This window comes from Eutrigla gurnardus, assembly GCF_963514095.1.
Source record: "Eutrigla gurnardus genome assembly, chromosome: 6".
NCBI classification, from domain to species: Eukaryota; Metazoa; Chordata; class Actinopteri; order Perciformes; family Triglidae; genus Eutrigla; species Eutrigla gurnardus.
The window spans coordinates 22687300-22708479 of record NC_139920.1 but is presented as its reverse complement, the minus strand read 5'-3'; the positions used below and the strand labels follow the sequence as shown (position 1 = coordinate 22708479).

At 43.9% G+C, this 21180-nt stretch overlaps 1 protein-coding gene across 5 annotated transcripts in view; it reads right to left on the bottom strand.

Moving 5' to 3' along the window:
• The window catches only part of ptprsa (protein tyrosine phosphatase receptor type Sa), a 168520-nt gene that overhangs the window by 93745 nt on the left and 53595 nt on the right, over positions 1-21180 (bottom strand). For all 5 annotated transcript variants that reach the window (XM_084012035.1, XM_084012037.1, XM_084012036.1 and 2 more), the window contains exons 3-4: positions 17491-17636; positions 15283-15424 (exon numbers count right to left, since the gene is read on the bottom strand). In XM_084012035.1, coding sequence (XP_083868161.1) covers positions 15283-15424; positions 17491-17636 — 288 coding nt within the window. The remainder of the gene's footprint in view (positions 1-15282; positions 15425-17490; positions 17637-21180) is intronic.

Below are 21180 nucleotides of genomic sequence, written 5' to 3'. Positions count from 1 at the left end.
AAGGTGCTGCATTCTTGCACTCCCCTCGCTAGTCCTGTCTGCGAAGGGCCTGCTCTCTGGGTGTTAAATCTGATGTATTTGATGTAGCCGAAGCCTATCTGTGCTTCGCATCACATTAGGCCTGCACAGACACAGTAATAAAGCTAGAAAACATACAGAGTAAGTGGATTTGAGAATAATTAAATTAGTCACTTGACAAAGGGAATCTGCCTGAAGGAGCAAGGGAGATCAGGAATAGGGGGGCGAAAAAACAAACCCACCAAAAAACAGCAGTAAACAAGAAAACAGGGATGGTGGATGCATGGAGATATGATGCTATCGTTACAGCTGCTCTGACCTGATACCGCATCGCCAGCCATTCCAGAATAAATGGAATGTATGCTGGTTTCTTACTTCCCCAGGAAAAGACGCTGATACCATCTTCTCCCCCCTGAAGCGTACAGGCTTTGTCGATAAAGGCACCCATGCAAAAATAAATAGATCACTCATCGAGGGAGTGTTACTTCAGGGTTATCCAGCCCGACAGTGGAGAAGAGATTGTAACCAATGACATGGGCTGATAGTATCGTAGAGTTCCCAAAGGGCAAGTCACCCATAATGGCTTAGCAATTGCATGTCTATGATGCATACTCAGGGTTATCCGTGATGACAACTCTTCACAGGCCAAATGGAAAAGACAAATACATGTGCACTACTGGTCAATGACTACGTCACTGTTTATTTTGCCGGGAGCAGCCTTTGTCACTTATGCCAACAATCATCCTACAACAGAGCCTTGAGACACATGCTGCAGTCACACCCTGCAGGGTGCCAATAATTCTTCAATTACCATCACGCTTCTCATTTTTGGTTTTATTTTAAACCACAGATACACACATATGCATGCATATTCAATTGTCTTTATCACAGTGTAAATACTAAAACTTTAAGCTTTTTTGATGAGTCCCAATTTGGAAATGGGTCAGAACTTGTACATCAGTATATACTGGTGGTTGTCATTTGAGAAACGTAGCGTGGTCATCTGCTGTGATGTATGGCACTTAGGCAGCCATGACAAAGGCCTTGCAGAGACATCATATAGACCATTATGTGTTCAAGCAGATTTGAAGAATCTGAAGAATGTCTTTTTCCTCACAAGAAAACCACAGTTTGGAATCTATTCAGCAGGATTTGGACAAGTTTCAAAGACCGCAACTTACTCAATGCACACACTGATGGCACAGAACAACTACATGGCCACTCCACGCAACAGCTGGTTTGCTTAGCACGACTCCAAAGCTGAACCCCAAACAGGCTCTAGTTGACCTCATCTAGATTTAGATTTTTTTGTCATTCTCTTTTTCAGGTCGGCTCGTGTGCCATCATTATCCATAATTGTCTTTAATTTCAGTTTGAACATTTAATATCATTCCATTCCATTACAAGTGACAGGTGCAAAGCCTTTAATCAGCCTCTGGTTAGCTTAGCCACTGCCCGGCTGTTAATCTGCAGACTCATGCCTGCTGTTGCGTTCTGCTTTCTATCATGCTAAGTGTGGCCCTCTTAAAAGGTCCGTCCTTTAGACTCATTTAACTCTCCTGACTAATCCCATTCCCAGTGAATTACTGCTCAAAAAACAAACAAAAACGCTTTTTGGTAAATCTAAGTCTGGTATAGTTATAACTGTACACAAAGCCACATATGTTGTGTATGATTCCAACATACAATATACTTACGAATGAGTGGTACTCCTGAAATAGTATATAGAAGCACAATAAACTATTCTTCCAAGTATTTTTTTTAAAGCGCCGCAAATAGTACATACAACTTTGTGCTCTATTCAACGAGTACACAAATACTAAAACCTACATTTTTGTTATTGGTGGTAATATGCCTTACCCAATTAGCTGTGTAGTATTACACATGACACTAGTTTAGTACTGTTCTGTTCTACCATGCAAACTAAGCAGACAACTGAATCAGGAGTCTGGTCAAGATATTATCCTTTTTTTATCAATGTTAATATGATTATAATGCACATCTCATCCACTTTTATCCGATGTCAAAATCTCTGACACTGTGGAGTCAAAGGTGCTCGTTCTGAGCCTTCAGTGATCTCATAGTTATAGTAAGAGAGTGGGGGAGAGAGAGAGAGAGAGAGAGAGAGAGAGAGAGAGAGAGAGAGAGAGAGAGAGAGAGAGAGAGAGAGAGAGGTAAAACCAGACTGGCTGCGAGTGCAGCAAATGCCATGGGGTGCTCCGGCGTCCCCCGCACCTATTACTCATATTATTATTTTCACTTGCTTAAATGATTTAATTTCATCAGCAGGATAATCAGGTTAACTGATTACCCAGCGCCACAGCACGGAGACACAGGCTTTAAGCAGGTCTGTGCATTAATACCACAGAGGGACTGCTCGGGGAGAGAGACGGAGTGAGGAAAAAGGGAAACAGAGGTTAAGATTAGACGGTGCAGAAAAGGGAGGATGATAAATATAGTGCGAGGGGATGAAGAATACTGATGGCATGCTCGCTTTCACATACACAAATAGACATTTAACTAATAGGCAGAGCCAGCTGCTGGGACTACAGTTTCATTTGCTCTGCACCTACGACACAGGCGTGAATGTTCTATGCGTATATATTGGCAAATAGGATGCTTGCTATATCTACTGGAATGGCATGCATGCATTTACAAACATGCACGTGTTAATCCCTGACTAGAAGCTGGTCGAGGCACCAATCCTTGATCAGCATATGGCACCAAAGCTACCCCAATTGTCACCATGATAGCTGAGTTGACAAAGTTCATTCCCAAATGTGAACCACATGTTTAAGTCTAAATGTTTCTCACTCCAGGGAGATTGACGCTTGACCATTAACACCCAAGTACACTCAGAAGTCAAGCTTCTAAATGACTTGAGTATGGTCAAGACCACACACACGTATTTTTTATGTTGAGATCAATTTGTTTTTTTCTGCACTTGGTTGTACTGCGAAGCAGAGGAGCTAAAAGGCACCAGCTCTTGAAAAGAACGTCTGAAACCAGGTGTGTAATATTCGGTTCCTTATTCAACACAATCGGCACAATGGTCTGTTTCACTTTTCAGCTTTCTTGTCTGCGGTTGACAGCCGAATATATCCAAAACCAAAAATGAAGGTTTGCAAATCTTCAAAAATCTTAAATGCAACTTTTTGTTGCATTCCCTCAAATTCTCTAACCAGTGGGATTCCTTTTGAATTGTTGGAGGAACATACAAAGAGAGACAGGGGAACAGTGACAAGGAAAGATCCGGGGACAGAGAAGAATAGCAACACAGGGGAAATCTAATCACAGTGTCTGTGGCCCCGGCTACCGATAGCCCTCTCTGGATAGCCATCTCAGCTGAATAATGGTTATTATACAGCAAGCACTCAACCTCTATCCCCCTGCTCTGTTCCCGGAAAGACGTCTGATGTCCCATTGGTATTCTCCACGCCGCGCACATCTAGCCACCAAGGGCAACATTTACATCCAAATCTCTGAAATACAACCAGATGCGAGAAAGGAGAAGGGGCAATGGAAATTAGTGACAAAGGAAGAGAGAGAGAGAGAAGAGAGAGTGAAAAGATTGAAAAAAAACAGTGGGAGGGAAAACTGGACGAAAGGCAGAAGTTTTAAGCATTGCTTATCAAACTGAAAAATGTGTTTGTATTGTTATTTCAGAGAAATTAGCTCTTTTTCAGGAAAGACTTGATCCCATCCACACAGTTACACACTCGAAAGCTGTCCTAAACGACAACAGTCTGACCTGCTGCCCTGCCGGCCACTGGGCAGCTGCACTGGCAGTTACAGGGTAACTGGCCTTGCTCAAGGGCACCTCCGTGTTGGCAATGAGGCGAGCCCTGCTTCAATAGAAAAAACATACACAACAGGCGGATTCCCTGATGTGGTGAGCCACCATGATAGACAAAGCACAGACAAGAGACTAGGGAGGTGGTGAGCCACCATGATAGACAAAGCACAGACAAGAGACTAGGGAGGAGTAATTGTCTAGCACAGCTCCAATGATCTGTTGGAGAAGAGGTTGAGAGAAAATAAAAAAAAATGGTTGTGTGTATCTGTCTCAACCGGGGGAAATGTATCGAGTTCTCCCTTCCTCTCTCTCTCTCTCCTGTCTTGTCAGGCTCCTGAGGTGTCTGGGGTAAGACAGTGGAGACAGGGGGGTGAGGCCAGGATCATTAAAGGAAACGCCTCACCCTAGAGAAACGTCAGCCAGTTAGGTCTGGTTTTAGTGGCATATGTGGGTAGGGAGGGCAGCTGTGTTTGGAGACACAGTGGGCACCTGACGTCAGTTTACTACACAGCGTGGGTGACAATGCTGCTGTAGAAATGACCTTCTGTCATGCAATTGTTTTGAGTTGAGAGTTGTCGAGAATACAATGCATGTCATCTCATTCAATCGCAAGAACAGCTCACCTTATTGTCCAACCAAGGTTGGTTCTTACCCCTTTCAAACACATGTTACCCTTGAGATGTTTGGTAGTTTTTCATGAAAATAACTGGAAATCTGTCTATGAATAAACTCGTAACATTTCTCTATGTCTCAATTCTGAGCAACCATAGTAATGGATACAGCATAAATGGGCTTATATGAGAGAATTAAGACTCTAATCTTCCCATAATTTTCCCAAACAACGTTAGGCCAATGCAACGATGGGTTAAGAGGGTTGAGCTGCTCCCTGTCTCATTTCTGCCAAAGCAACTAATGCAACCCGTACCAACCAGGATGTGTGGGACTGGGGAGGTGAGTGCATTGTCTGTGTAGACCATTAGCTTTGCTCAGAGAGCTAGTAATGGGCAGGTTTTGAGGCACCTTTGGTGAACAGAACAACACTTATGAATATGTGTGGGCTAAAAAAATTGGGGGCCAGTCAGAAGACGGCAATTGCTTCGTGTCACCTGGAGATGTCAAGGATGTGGGCCATTTACCATAAATAAGTCACTTAAAAAGATGAGGCTGAGAGGTTGTGGGTATAATGTCGATAAGCCCGGTAACAAGCAAGATTGTTAAGAGGGAAAACATGAAGGAAAAAAGGTTCTCCATTTTCAGAGAGATGTGATGCTTCCACTGAACTCCATTTCAAGAGAAGGATGAAGGATCAAGTTTTTGTGGGCAGAAGGGAAAGAGAGGCGAAACATATGTCCGAATGCCTGGGAGTACAAAGAATAGGCGAAACTCTAACTGCTCATATAAATGAGTCTTCATTATGCATTGTTTTGTATAATAGTAGTTTGAGGCGTATTACAATCATGGAGGAAATATTAATAAGCATGCCGTTAAGCTTGCTACCCAACTTCTACCACAGGAAGCGTCGGCACAGCACTTGTGAAGCATGCAGGACTATAAGTTGAATCAACTCTGCCGATCCTGCAGGGCCCACGGGGTGACCTCGCCGTTGTACGACTGCAGTCACCTGGGCCGGGGGGGCTCATGTATATGCATGAAGCTGGCGGTTCAGACCATTTCCCCTTGCTCTTCTTTATGCATGAGTTGGGCCACTCCAAAGGTCGTCACTCACACCATTTCCACAGGAACCCACGTCTTCCTCCCCAACTCTCGTTCCCTGCATAAGGTCGGAGCACCCACGCTACTCCAGCAGGCTAGCTGCGATTGTTGATTGGATTCCTGCACAATGTCCCTGCATTAATATTAATATTAAACTATGTAATGCATGTGCTGTTCCAATATGTGATTATCATTGTGGGCAAGTAAATCCCACGTCCAGCTGCACAATAATATGAATGTGCATGTACACATATGGTAGTAAGAACAGCAATCAATTCAGAATGGCAGAGAACTAATCAACATTTTCTCAGTCGTGCAACAAAATCATACGGGATCAAAATAGTGCCACAAATTGAATGAAATATAATGGAAAAACATGATGCAGGAAATCAAACTATTACTTTTAATCAAAGCTGACTTACATATAGATTTTTGGGCAAAATCATTTTAATTTATTTTGATGTGATGAGTAGAGGCAAAGGAAACCAATTTTGATTTCATTAAGATTTTTTCTTGAGTTGATATTACAGGTATATTTCATTTCATATATTACATTTCCAGCCATCAGTTGAAGTATTTGGGGGCTGCACACATGGGAGGTGACTATGGCTGTTTCAAATCCACCTCGTGAGTGCTTCTTGTTGTAAAAGTGTCTCAGAGACACTGATCTTTCTATTACATCTCCTGGTCAAACTCGTTGCTGCAGCAAAGCATCCATTTATCTAAACTTTCTAGGCAGAAGTAAACAAATCATCCAGACCCTAACTCTGCTTGTTCTTTGCTCTCCATCTCCTTGCCACTTTTCCCTTCCCCCCGTCCTTTTCACTCCACCCCGGTGTCTTATATTGGCCACGGCCAGATGCCTAGGGTGGCCAAGGTCGCTCTACTTGAGCAGGAATTATATGAAATTGATGGCGAAGGTTCAGGAGCCAGCCAACCCTGGCTAGAGGCAAGCTCCCTCCACTTATCCCGCTCCATCAGCACCACCTCTTTCCTTTCCCCTTGTTTCGCCTTTATCTTTCTCAGCTTGTGTCCCCCCTCCTTCATCCTTCAATCACACATGATTACTGCATTACAGGTTTCCAGGATCAAAGGATTCACCGGCCATAAACTCGCATCTGAGTGAATTTCCTCCGGAGGGAACTTTTTCCTACAAGAGCGAAAGACAGGATGAGAAAAAATAGAAGGCTGGCAAAAGTCCGGCAGGCATACACATGCCTGGTATGAAGGTATTAAGTGGGGCAGGGGGGGTGGGAGAGAAAAAGGTGAAAGGTGGGTAGAGATATATCCTAAGGAGTAGAAAGGAAGAGCCAGAGTCGCTGAAGGACAGCAAAGAATTACTCCTGAAGGAAAAACACCTCCAATGAGAGTACAGGGCCATCCATGTGGTCAAAACCCGCCTATTGATCTGTTGTTTGTGGCACGCATGCCCTCTACTACACATCCAATAACACCAATAACAGCTGAGCACCTCATAAGCACCATTACGGAGAAAAACAAGACATTTCCTACTGACATGAACCTCGTCAGATATAAGAGCAGAATAACAGGCGCAAAACAGGTGAGCATATGGTTAGAATTTGAAAAAGAAAAAAAAAAAGCGCCTCATGCAAGAATGGGTTCATTGTGAGCAGGTAACCTGCCCCTTTGGGTGTAGATCCTAACAGTGATAAACATGTATTATTTACTGGTCCGGGTTTTGGTGAGTGCTGCATGAGAATGAGAATTGACTTGCCGGAGATGAGGAGCCACCAAAAAAAGGGTCTCAGGCTCCATAATCAGGCCCATCTTTCTTTTCACCCTTCCATCCAGCCATTTGCGTATTTGTTCATCCAATCGGCATACATGCACCGTGGTATAGCAGGTTGTTTGTCACCATGTCAACAGTCATTACAAGTGTTGGTAAATGCTAAATGGACCTGCATTTATATCGCGCTTTTCGAGCTTACCAGCTACTCAAGGCGCTTTTTACACTCCATTCAGTCACTTTTACCCGTTCACACACACATTCTGCCACTGATGGCAGAGGAGCCGCCTGCACATCAGGATCCAACTCATTCATACACAATCACACGCCGATGTCACAGCCTTCGGGGGGCAATCCTGGGTTAAGTATCTTCATTAGACTGGAGGAAGAGTCGGGATTCGGACCGCCGATCTTCCGATTCCGATCCTAGAACTCATTGTCTCCAACTCACAAATGCAACCAAAGTGCAATAAGATAGCTTGTACTAACTTCTTCATTGATCTTTATTCCTACCGTTTTCTACCGTCTACCCGTTTGCTTCTCTCCTCACCTCCCCGCCACTCTTTTTCTGCATTTGTTTTCCTCCCCCATCTGTCTTGCTCTCGCTAGAGGTGTGTGAGACTCGTGGTGGAGGGCAAAGGTCACCTCAGAGGCAGGCGGTAAGGAAGAGGAAGAACAGCCAGATCTGTTGCTGATACTGCCAAGCTTATTCTTCACTGTCTCATTACAGGGCAGCCACTGTCTGCCTGCTGGCTCTCTCTCTCTCTCTTTCTTACTCTCTCTCTCTCACACACACACACAAACTTAAACACACCACAAACACTCTGTAACACACCTGCTGTCGCCCATGCATACTTGCACACACATCAGGAAACCGTCTCGCATGCAAACGCACACACCTGCTCATGTTTCACTATGTGTCTTATAAATGTTTCATCCAGACCGTCTGATGCCCTGCACTCACCTTTTCCTTCGAAATAAACACACGCAAAAAATAAGCATTCAACCCTTCACCAAAACCAGCATGGCATTAGCACTACAAAGAGGAAAAGCCAGGAGATAAAACTGACCACGGACAAATCGATGCGAAAGAAAAATGTAAATGTAAAAAATAAAAATGTGCATCTGCAAAAAGAAAGTTTTTCGGGGAGAGAAGAGTTTTCTGTTTAATATCTCGTGTGTTTGTGAGAAAATGGAAAATGTTGTTTTAAGGGGTTACAAAAAACCCAAGGGGTCGTGAATGGACTCAAGGGGAATATTTCACAAACATAAATGTGAGTTTGGGCTGGTGCTTGTTAGATACGTACGGGGAATACTGATGAAATGAATAGCAAGGAGGGAGAAATGTTCTGCATTTTACTCTCTTTTTCTCAAACTGTCTATTCCTCTCTGCTTCAGCCTGGACTCACACTTTTAAACCCCCCAAAAACTATGTTTTAATCAGATTGCATCACACACACAGACCGCTTCTTAACCCTGACCAAACACACACGGACACTAAAGGTTGTGAAGATCAGAACAGTTCCTAATATAAAACCTAATGTTATTCAACGTTTTGTTTCCCTCCTCTAATATGTTTCTACAAATGACTTAAACGCATCTGTACAGTATGCAGGTTGTGCTGCAGCTCTGTCACATACTGTGCATTCAGAAAGAAAAAATACTACAGATGTGCCAGCCCACCCGGAAGAAATATATCAGACTTTTTTCCTGCAGTTTGTTTAAAAATCGACGTTTAGAAATGGCTGTATCACACACTTACACACTAGTGATTGCATACATCACCCTCCAGCCTGCTGTCCACTCCGACAGGCTGCACTCTCTCTCTTTCACACACACACATATGCACGCACACACCAGAAGCCATTGAAATACAAAGAAATAAGATTGGTAGGGACAGAAAAGAGAGAACAACGGTGCGACATAGAGGAAGAGAGATAGAGAGAGACTGAAAAAAGGTAGACGGAGAACAGAAAGCAAAGGTGAAGACAGGAAATAGAATGTCTTAAGGCTTGGCCTGGAGCCACTGGTGGTTGAAAGGTTGATTGGTCTCCGTCCTTTTAACTTTCATTCCAGTTCTTCTTCTCTCTTGTGGCCGCACCCCCTCTCCACCCCCATCCCATCATTGTACCTCTTTTTCTCTCTCTACCCTTCTCCCATAACAATAAAAGGTGCCCAGAATCCACTGGGCTTGATCTGCAGCAAAGACTGTTCATGAATCAGGATTGAGGAAGCCCATTAAAATTCATCATTACCTGCTCCTTCACAAGAGAGCGGCCAATTAGCAGACAGCCTGATCAAACAGTAGGCGCGCTGCGCCCTGACTGACCTCTGTGAAACCCCCCGACCCGAGTGTGGCGGTTGGGCGGAGCTTCCTGTCAATTTAAAACCTAGCAAATGACACGGCACAGGCAGCTTGTATTGACCTAGATCCACATGGAGCTAGAGAGAGAATACAACTCCACTTGCATAAACTGGCAGTTCCATGTTCGCATGGCTCGACGTAACACGTTGGCTCAGTCTAAATGCATTGGGAACTAAATGCTGAGGTCAACGTCTGGCGGGAGTATGGTTGCAAAATTCTGGGAATTTTGGAAATGTTGGAAACTTTCCATGAGGATTTATGTGGATAAATAGAATGTATGGGAATAAAAGGGAATTCATGGGAATAAACGTGAATTTATGGGAATAAAAGGGAATTTATGGGAATAAAAGGGAATGTATGGGACCAAACATGAATGTATGGGAATAAAAGGGAATTTATGGGAATAAAAGGGAATGTATGGGAATAAACAGGAATTCATGGGCATACATGAATTTATGGGAATAAAAGGGAATTTATGGGAATAAAAAAGAATGTATGGGAATAAACAGGAATTCATGGGCATACATGAATTTATGGGAATAAAAGGGAATTAATGGGAATAAAAGGGAATGTATGGGACCAAACATGAATATATGGGAATAAAAGGGAATTTATGGGAATAAAAGGGAATGTATGGGAATAAACAGGAATTCATGGGCATACATGAATTTATGGGAATAAAAGGGAATTTATGGGAATAAAAGGGAATGTATGGGAATAAACAGGAATTCATGGGCATACATGAATTTATGGGAATAAAAGGGAATGTATGGGACCAAACATGAATATATGGGAATAAAAGGGAATTTATGGGAATAAAAGGGAATGTATGGGAATAAACAGGAATTTATTGGAATACATGAATTTATGGGAATAACAGAGAATGTATGGGAAATGCATGGGAATTAACCTGGAATTTACAAAATTGAAGTTTTGCCCTTAACAGGGATATTAAATATATTGGGGAAAATATAATTTAGCATAATCATGACTAAAACCACCAGATTCCATGCAAGTACACTTGAGAATACCTATGCTATTCCTCAATCGCATTCACATAGCACACTGCTTACTGCAACATATTGCAAAGTGCAAATATAATATAGGAATATTTCCAAAATTCCCCAGCCTAACTTCCCATGGAAAGTTTCTGGAAATTTACCAGAAATGTCCCGCCCCTTTGCAACCCTAGGTGTGAGTGAGGTTGCATTAACCACGGCAGACATTATTTTAACACACGGATACGTTGCCTATCTGACGCCGACCTGCGTCTACAAATCATCCTCAAAAAGAAGCTTCCCGTCGGGGACAGAAGAGGAGGTCGGGTGAGGTTAGGAGGAGTTTTGAGAAACTAAAGAACGCTAAAAAATATATATATTCACTTAATCAGTGCTGTGGATGAGAACCAGACCTGCAACTTGGCACACTCAGAAAGAAAGCAAGATGATTGGAAAAGTTTGGGGAGAGAGTCAAGTGAGCGATGACAGACAAGAAAAGGGTACGTTTGATTGGTTCCACCTGGTTGGGAGTGGCAAGAGTGTATAAGCAGGATGTGAGAGAGTCTGTTTGAGTGTGCGTGCACGGATGGAAATGAAGGTCGTCTATACCAGCCAGACCAGAGACGTGATCCGTGTGTGTCAGAGGTGAGTCTCTGCTGGTTCAAACAGCCCAAAGCAGACCCACAGCATCACCACTGAGTCTTTAGCTCATCCGACTCAGGAGCAGCTCTCCCTCGCTGTGATCTCAACGGTGGGTTTTTCCCAAATAGACACATCATATATACAACTTGTTTTCAAAGATAATAAAAATGAATATCAGCCCAAATCTCATCAATCACATATTTTTTTTTTTTCCCTTGCTGGATGCCTCGGGGGGAGAAACTATTTGCAACAGTAATCACAGAGATTAAGAGTGCTGCAGTGTAAAAACACAAGCACACAACGCGGGATAACTCCACATGATCCCCCACACACAACAGCATGAGCTGACAGTATCCCAGTTTGCCTTCCTTTTGACACTCGAAAACACTTCGAAAAAAAATGTTCCCATGACAAGAAAAGAACGCAGAGCAAGCTGCGATTTGAGTCAGATCTCGAGAGTGTGCTTCATACGCTTGTCAGTCCCTCACCGAGGACTCCCAGGGGACCGTGTGCAAGCCTTAGTGCAGCCAGATGGCCCCCATCTTAGGTATTCAGCTGAGGCACTGGAGCAAGGAGGCGGCGCAGTGGATCCTGAACACAACCCGCCATCGCCACCGATGCGAGCGCACAAACGCAGAGGACGACCGACGAGCAGGTCGGGTGTGTCATAGGAGGCGGGGCTTATTATTTAGCCTGTCCATCAGAGATAAACGTCTGTGGATTTGTAAAGTGTATGCTCATTTCAGGTATATGTGTGTCTGTTACTGCACATTTTTGTAGATGTAAGTCAGGGTGCATGCACAGTTGTGTGTGTGTGCACGTCATGAGTGTGTGTGAGTGTGTGCACCTTTACTGTAAGTGTGTATATATTAATCAGTGCAGGCGAACGTGTGGTAATTTCACTTTCAAATTCGCTTTTGATGAGTTCACGCTAGGACAGCAAACGCTGGTAGACTGCACGCATCTGTGTGTGTGTGTGTGAGAGAGTGTGTGTGTGTGTGCACGCTGCTTAACTGTGACTATGCATATATTCATATGGGTACGCCTGTATCTAGATGAACTGCAGCCATTTTGAGTGAACGATTCTTGTTCTCGTTGGATCATTTATGTGTTCGGGGAGTTACACGACCTGTAGTTAGTAAGCGTGTTTATCCATATAAGCATATAAGCATTACATTTACATGCTCATGAATAACCAGTTTATGGGAGAAACCGGGATACTGCTGCTGGTCAAATAACGTGAGCAAAAAACACACTTCTGGAGTGACGAATACAGAGAGACGGAGAGAGAGAGACACACACACACACGATGCATCTTGCATATATATAGGACAGGTTATTCATGACCATGTAAACAGCCATGGATGTATTGTGGGTTTAAATGTATGCTGTTCTATCTGTTCCATCCATGTTGTGTGCGTGCAGCTGTATTTTTACTCAGAAATGCATGCCACGGCTTTTTTACGGCCAAGTCAACCATCGCGGCGACCCATTTTTCTGCCTCTTCAGATCCCACACCACATCCCCCGCTGTTTACTGTGGATGTGTCCCTCGTGCCTTGTCCCATATCCCATAATCCTTTGCCCCTGTTCCAAGAACGCAGGTTCGGCTATTGTCCTCTTCACCTGTTCTACATTGCCAATCATCCACAACAACCCCCCCCACCCTGTTGTCTCCCTTCATCTTGGGCCAACTTTTCACATCCATCCCCCCTTCCTCTGGTGTGCTCCACTTCCACCGCGACTTGCATTCACCGCCATTCATTTTCTCACTTTCTACCCATTTTCACCCTTCCCTTTCTGTTTTCTGTGAATTCAATTACATCTCCCCGTCTTTTCTCTACATATCGCTCTCCTAATGGATTAATGCAGGAGGTCCCGACCTCATTAAAGATGGAAAAACAGAGGAAAAACGTTGCGCTCTCCACCTCCGCAGCTCGTCTTGCACCTTCGACACCCATCATCACACTCTCATCCCTCCTCCGGTGGCGGGTCTTGCCCGGGCAGCCGAGCCGCCGTCTTCCTCTGGGCTCTGGAGGGAAAAACCTTGTTGAGCCGATTCCAATAACTTTTCATTTTCCTCCAGCTAGCGTGGACCAGCTCCTGGGTTTGCCCTGTGCTCTTGCACATACCTGGGTTTGATCGGCTTGTTCCTTTTTTTCAATTTGTTGTTTCCATACTGTCTCTGTGTCTTTGTAAAGGACTTTCCGGACATGAGTTTCACAAAAAAAACATAAATAAATTGGCATTTATTAGAGTATTAAATTAGAACAATTTAATATAATTGTTTTGAGCATGAAACCAGTGATGCAGGGTGGAAGCGTGATTCCCATTAGGGCCCTGAAATGCCTACACACGATCCTACAAGCAAATGCTGTATTCAAGGATCCAAGAAATCCAGATAGTGTGCAGCAAAGGTCCTTCAGTACAGAACCAAACTGGTATCTGCCTGATCAAAGCACATCGTTAAGTAAAAGCATGAGTAGCCATGTGGATTTTCAAAGTCTAAGTAGCACATTTTAAAATGTATATCAAGTTTTGAAGGGCACCCAAGGCACCCACAACCCCCAGCACCCAACAGCATGCTTCCAGGGCGGTTTGTTGCTAACAATAACTAACCCAGGATGCTGGAGCCAGGCAATCCAATCCCTGGTTCCAACACCCCCCTCCCCCCCCACGCCACCAACGCTGCCTGTGGATTTGACAGCCAGGAAGGCCTAGCTCCTGTGCTGCCAGCCAGCCAGCAATAGCTCAGCTTCATGCAGCCCTTGGAAACATGGCAGATGGCGGCAGGAGAGAACAGAAGAGAGGACGCCGGGTGTGAGCGCGTCTATGTGTGTGAGGCCGACAGAGACGAGTGTGAGAGAGAGAGAAAAGAAAGTGCAAGTGGTGGACCACATGCTAAGCTGTCTCCATGACCTCTAAGCTAGAGCTAAACAAATGGTATATCCAAACGTGCTTCTATAGGTGCGATCAAGAAAAGGTCTACAAAGTACAGCTGTTTGGTTATTGGGCACCCATCTATGTGTGAGGAGTGTGTCTGCCCCCCCGACTGTGTAGCAGGTGACCAATCACTTTTTCATTCAGGGATTCTATGAGTTTTCATCACGGGCAAATGGTGGTTTAGCTCCTCCATGAATGGACGGTTGATTAGTTCCATCAGATTGCTGGATGGATCCTTGATAAACAGCCTTCACACCGTCAACTGTTGTGAGTGAACACAAGTTATTTTAGGCTAACCCGCATTTGGCTCTAAGAGATAATTCTCTAATTTTCACAGATATTCATTCTGCTTTCTCTAGAGCGGTTTCATGTAACTGATTTAGCTTATATAGTAGTACTTAGTATAGTATTACAGTGTGTATATGGCTGCATATGTACAGGGTCACGCATCAAGTTGGAATCATTTGCAAATTTCTGCTCTTTTATATCGCCAAAAAAATGTTATGCATGGATTAATTTTGCCAAAACAAATCATCCATTGGAATAAACAGAGGATTGTGTCTGAAAACAAAATATTCCAACTTTATGGGCAACTTTTTTTTACATTTAGGGTAATTTCTGATTGTATTTATGTTCATGACTGCAGTACTTTGCTTGACTGTTTATCATTTATTATTTGTAAACACCAAGGCAAATTCCTTGTATGTGATAATGTACTTAAATTCCTTTCCGATTCTGATTCCGAAATAAAAGCGTTTACAGTCGTCATGTAGGAATGTGCAGATAAAACTCACAGCAAACCGGAAGGCCATCTTTGTGTGTTTCTAATAGGTCAAAATCTAAACGGATGATCCAGCTGAACAGTGTTCTACCAGAAAATACTACAGTACTACTTACAGATATTCCAAGCATCCTACAGCCCTCACCCACTGGCAAGTGCAGTGTAAAAACTCCAAAGCAAGATGTCATCATAAAAACCCCCGAGGAGCTCATGGACGTCCACTTTAATGATTTATTTTGGCGTTACCCCTGTGCACACTGTTTCATAATGCAGGACTCACCTCGGATGATGGACAGCTTGGCATTGACGGTGATCTCGGCCTCGCTGTTCTCTGCAACGCACTCGTAGATGTTCTCGTCGCGCGGCGCTCGGAGAGGCTGGATTCTGAGCACGGCGCCGGCGCCCTCGTCAAACTCGATGGTCTGTAGGGTGGAGTAGAAAAAACAAGGTGAGCTTAGACGGGGGGGGGGGGGGGGGGGGTGGGCTCCCATAATAATACCACTAGTTTCAAATCAGAAAAGTGCCGTTCATTTGTGAGGATTAACAAAAAGTGTCGGTATCATAAATGTCACAGAGATTATTTGCTATATTCCTCTTTGCCTTTTTGGCGAGGGAACCAGTGCAATGCCGTCTTCTGGGGTTAGCCAACAAAAGTCATCCCTGCAGCAACAAACCAAACAATTTTCTTGGAAGATAAGTGTCCGTTTCTCATTTCCCAGATATGGAAGCCAGTCACAAGATATCTTCGGTAGAAAAGGTGTGATGTTTCTATTCCTTTGTAGCCTTTTGTCCTCAGAAATGCAGAACTTTAAGGAATCTTTCTCACACACAATCCTGGCCCCGTATCATATGCGTGTGATATCCTTGCTTTCTCGTGTTTGCATCTCCTGTTTTGATCTGTAATTATGCCCTTTGTTCTCCGCAAGGCTCATTGTTTTCAACCTCTTTGAAAGTGCTTCTTAAAAAATGAAATTAGACAACAGAAACGAGAAGAAATCCGTGGTTACAATCACAAAAGAGTTGCTTTATAAAAACAAGATTTATTACACTCAGGGGGCTGAACACTAACACTCTTTTTGTGTCTGAATTATCAATACTTTACCTGTTAAAAATCAGAAATGATGAAGGCTACACATCTATTAATTCTACAATAATGTTCCTTTTGTCAAAGCTGTTTGCGTGTATCATTCAAGTACAACACAAATATGACAAAGAACAGTTTTGTGTGCAGTATGATGGAGAAAACATAATTTAGATGAATTAAATAAACTGCCAATGAACAATCCAGACCTCACTTTTTTACCTAACTTGACATCAACATCCTGATGTTTTAAATGTCGGGATCAATAAAGTACGTCTGCCAATAAAAGCAGCTTCACCCCTTTTCACACAGCCGTTTATTTCCCAAGTTAATCTCGTTTCCTCTAAGTTCAGATGGATGAAGCGTTAAGAGACGATGGTCGAACCCGTCTGCCGGGCTCGCAGCGAAAACCCCCACGCCTTCCCTACATCTATCGATTCCTCTGAGGAGCTCACACCATCCCGGCGAAGGCTTCGCCGCCGAGATCTGTGAGCGAAGCGTGACTTTGAGATGGAAGTACGAGTCTGCTGCTCCGCTGCCGCACGTCTCGGGGCTGAGCTGCTAATTAGGCTAAAAACACTGCGGAGCATGGCATCGTGATCAATATCAAAGCAGCTGTCGAGAGGGTAAGATGGGGAAAAAAAATACTTCAAAACCCCTTTACAATTTTTTTTTTATTTCTACTAAACGGAAGGAAGAGGAGCGTCCGTTCTGGCAGGCTCATTCACGCCCTTGGCTTTGTTTCCCACTTAGCATGCAGAAGAAGGGAACGTACAAACACAACTTGTCTTTTTATTTTGTCCTCTGTAGCGATCCCCCCCCCCCCCCCACCCCGTTGATGTTGTCATTTATTTTTTTCATTCGCTTCTTTCACCCCCTCCCCTGTAGTTGCCTCCGTGCCGCAGCGTGCGCTTGTCTATCTGTGTGCACGGCCGACGATAACGGAAGCAACTTTTTTAATTAAGAGACATTGAGCATCAATCAAGACTTTTTAGAGACGCCATCTGGGAACGCCTGCTGAGAAACTGAACAACAAACATCATGAATAACGCACAGATAGATTCACATTCACAGAGACGGGGTGGTGTGCAGAGGAAAAAAAGAAGAATGTGACAACGGAGACAAAGTCAGTCAAGTGCAAACAGGACGGAGAGAGAGAGAGAGAGAGAGAGAGAGAGAGAGAGAGAGAGAGAGAGAGAGAGAGAGAGAGAGAGAGAGAGAGGATGGGCGGGCTCTGCCTTGCGTAACCGGTAGCAACGGGTGGACCTGCACATTCCTCAGAGGCCGGTCCATGAAAAGATGGGATTGTTGTCCAGAAGCGTTTCGTGGGTGATGAAAGCACAAACACAAACATTCTGTGTGTTCTGACAGAGAAAAATATAATGAAAATGTTGCTCATTGACTCACCTCGATACGCTGGGAGTTGACCTTCTTGCCCTTCTTGTTCCAGCTTACCCTCGGCTTGGGGTCGCCCGTTGCCTGGCACACAAAAGAGACCACGCCCCCTGACACGCCGATCTGGTCGACGGGAACTTTAGTGAACCGTGGTGATGCTAGGGAGGAGAGGGGGAGAGAGAGAGAAGGGAGAGAGACATTAGCCCAAGCCATGAGATGAATGATTTCTGAACGGACCAAATCACCATTTCCACAAATAAGACACACATCAGACAGACATCCTTATCTACTAGGGCTGGGAATCACAGAGTAACTCACGATACGATATCATCACAATATTTTACCCACAATAACGATATCACAGTACTGCGATACGCAATATATTGCAAGAAATCATCTATAATATGCATCACGATATCTGTGTATCTGAAGGAGTCTTATCTTAGTCACTCTCAGGAAGTATCACGATATATCGATATTTCGATATATTGTCCCACCACTATTCAGAATAGTCAGAATAGCTCGCCATCTATTCATAGTGGTCTATCGACATCAAATTGAGTCTACCGTGGGACACTTGGGACCTGAAACCTTTTGCATATTTGTGACAGGGCCGTCTCTTTAACCGCCGGACCACAGCATCATCCTGAATCCGCCCCTGCAGCACACGCTCGGGGGTTGAATTAAAGAACCCTTTTCCTCCTCTAGTAGCCCAATTTCAGTGCTGTGTAATTCTCTGTGTAAATCATAGCAACCGCAAATGTATGTGTTGATGCCGTGCCAAGGCGCTGATGATTAATAGCTGAAATATCTCTCTCGGCGGGGAAAATGGCGTCCGAATACCACCGGCACCAAACCCTGGGGGGAAAGGAGGCTTTAAGATGACGAGGCACTTAAATGTGTGACATTGTTTGAACTGAGTTTTTACTTGACAAAGCGATCATCACTCGGACCGCACATGCAGCACTTTAAACGGATGCACTCAAGAGGACTGAGGCGCTTTTGTCCATCAAAAAAAGTGCGTCATTCAGTGCCTGAGTTTTTCTGCTCGTGCATCAGTTGCAGAAGGTTCAAAACAACAAGCGTGATAGAAACAGAGAGAAAAGAGAGAGAGAGGGGAAAGAAGAAGAAAAAAAGATTCTCCTGGGGAACTCGTTAAATCGGAATCATACAGATATGTGGGGATGATCAAACGGCCAGCGCATAACGTCAAATTAATAATTAAGGGACCGTGGGCCGACACCAGTCTCCAGGCACTGCTAAACACATATGAAGGAGAGTTCCTGCATTTATTATCAGGCGGGAGGGCGAGAGAGAGAGAGAGAGAGAGAGAGAGAGAGAGTGGATATTTTTGCAGAGAACGAGGCAAAGAGAAATGGCGTAGGACAAGGGAAACGGAAAGAACTGGAAAGTGGAGGCACTGCAATGCAAAGTTCATCTCATCGCCCCCCGACGACCACGCCAAATGTTCCTGACGTAAATATTACACCAAGCTGCACACGTACACGCACACTGGTTTAACTAGCGGTTGGTGGCCAGATCATCTCAAAAAGCAGTTTCCACAATTCCCTCAACCAGCTGGATGTTCTCAAGTAGAAGAGGCTCTTTAAAGGATGAGTGGGTGAACATGTCATAACAACGCACAAAAATGTGTTCCTGCCCGGGGTACGAGTGTGAGACGCACTTAATCTGGATTTTTACAAGCCTAGATGACTGCGGGTGCAAGATTATCGCTGAAAGAAGACGTCCTCATTACGCCGTCTGTGGTCAAATGAAGTTTGCGAAATGCTCCCGAATAAAAACGATTACGACTCTCTTTCATTTGCAGACTACAGTCGGCAGCCGGAGTTGCTCACCTGCAGATAAACAGAGATACTATTATCTTGCTTTGATATTTTCATTAAAATAAAACCGGCAACAATTCCCTGTGCAACAACACAACATATACATCATTTAATTTTCAATAAAAATAAAACAATAATAATAATAATTTCCCCTCTTATTTATTGGGTAATTTGGAACATTTGCAGCCGAACGTGTAGTTATTACACTGCCAGGATTAAAAGGTGTAAATTCTAAGCACTAACTTCAATCCGTATGTGATATCACATGTTCATATATCATAAAACATCATTCCGACAGGCCGAGGTGTGTTGGGCATTGATAGACAACACGCTGGGCTAAATAAATCAGCCAAAGGGCAAAGGATGAAACTTAAAAAGAAATATTAAAGGGCTGTGTTGCTGGCAATCATTTTGATGTTGGAAGTATTGATTCCCGGCCGTCTGATGGTCAAGTGAAAGTGTATTGATTGTTACATCCTTGGATTTTTTTTCTCTTTCACAGCCCCCTTTAAATCTGCTCTACATCTGTTAAAGAAAATAAGCCCTGGTGAAGTTGCATTCCCTGACGTACCGGAGGGCTTGGTTAACAGAATGTATAATGTTTTAGAAAGATTTCTGCAACCTGACAAATCTCTACAGAACCACCACCCTGTTAATTACCGTATTATATATAATACGGTATAACAGAGGCGGCTCTTAGTCCATGTATCCTTCATCAATGTTTACTTTTAGCACAAAACGTTTGCTTAATGCACAGTTGTAAATAATTAATTTAGGCTGTGATAAGAGGTTCTCTCTACCTGAATTTGAAGGATTAGGAAACCCAACCATCTGTAAAAGATTACCCACCAAATCATAGATTAAAAAAATATTAAAAAAAATCCCTATCTGTATATTTCACAGGTGTTGATATTATGAAGGTTGTGGAAGGGATGTTTGGAGCACCGCAGCCATTCTCTGGCTTGAAGGAGGAGAGGCTTACTTCATTCATCCGGTGCATACAATGATTCGCTTTTGGCGATTTTTTTCAAATCTCAATTTCCATTCTGAAACGCAGCATTACACAACTACACCTCCTCTGCATTTGACCTCCCCTTACAATGTGCCCTCTGTCGAGATGGAAAAAAGGGATTTACACAGAGCGGGCCTGTGGCGGTGGTTCTCCTGAAGGCCGGCGCTCTTTGATTAGCTTTTCCCCAAGACCAGTTGACACTTTCGCCCAGTTCGACCCCACCCTCCCTCCCACTCCGTCTCCCTCGCTTCATAAGAGGAGAGAGATGAACAGGACAATAAATGCACCGACCCACATGTCACTCTGAATATAACTCCTGATGGATTCAGACATTTTCGCAAAAATGAGGCAGTATCATTTTGCCTCAGGAAGGTTTAAAGAAAGTTAGGGAGCTATGAGGGAAAACATGGTTGAAATGAAAAGAGGGGTTGACCAGAAGAGGTGAGGTCAGCGGTAAAGAGAAAGTTAGAAGAGAGGAGGTGACAGGAGTTCTAATACATCATATATCAGAAACTTTAAAAACTTTTCTCCCTTCTTCCATCAGGTTTCAAGGCGCAACGATGCCAACATCTCTTCAGAGCAGAGGATTCGTACTACATTTTTTTTTTAAATGATGGCTGTAGCCGAATACCCTCTACCGCCCTCCACTGTCCCTCCGACTATATACGGCGTCCTGTTATCTCTGTACGTTCAGCAGGGATTTATGACTGTGATCACATGTTACCAAAGAAAGTCTGGTTTTTAGGACCTTTTTCATCCTCGCTGACACGCTTCTCTAACCAAATGAGGAAGACTGTGATGCAAAGGACCTTTTGATCCATGATCCATGCGTGCCCAGCATTCATG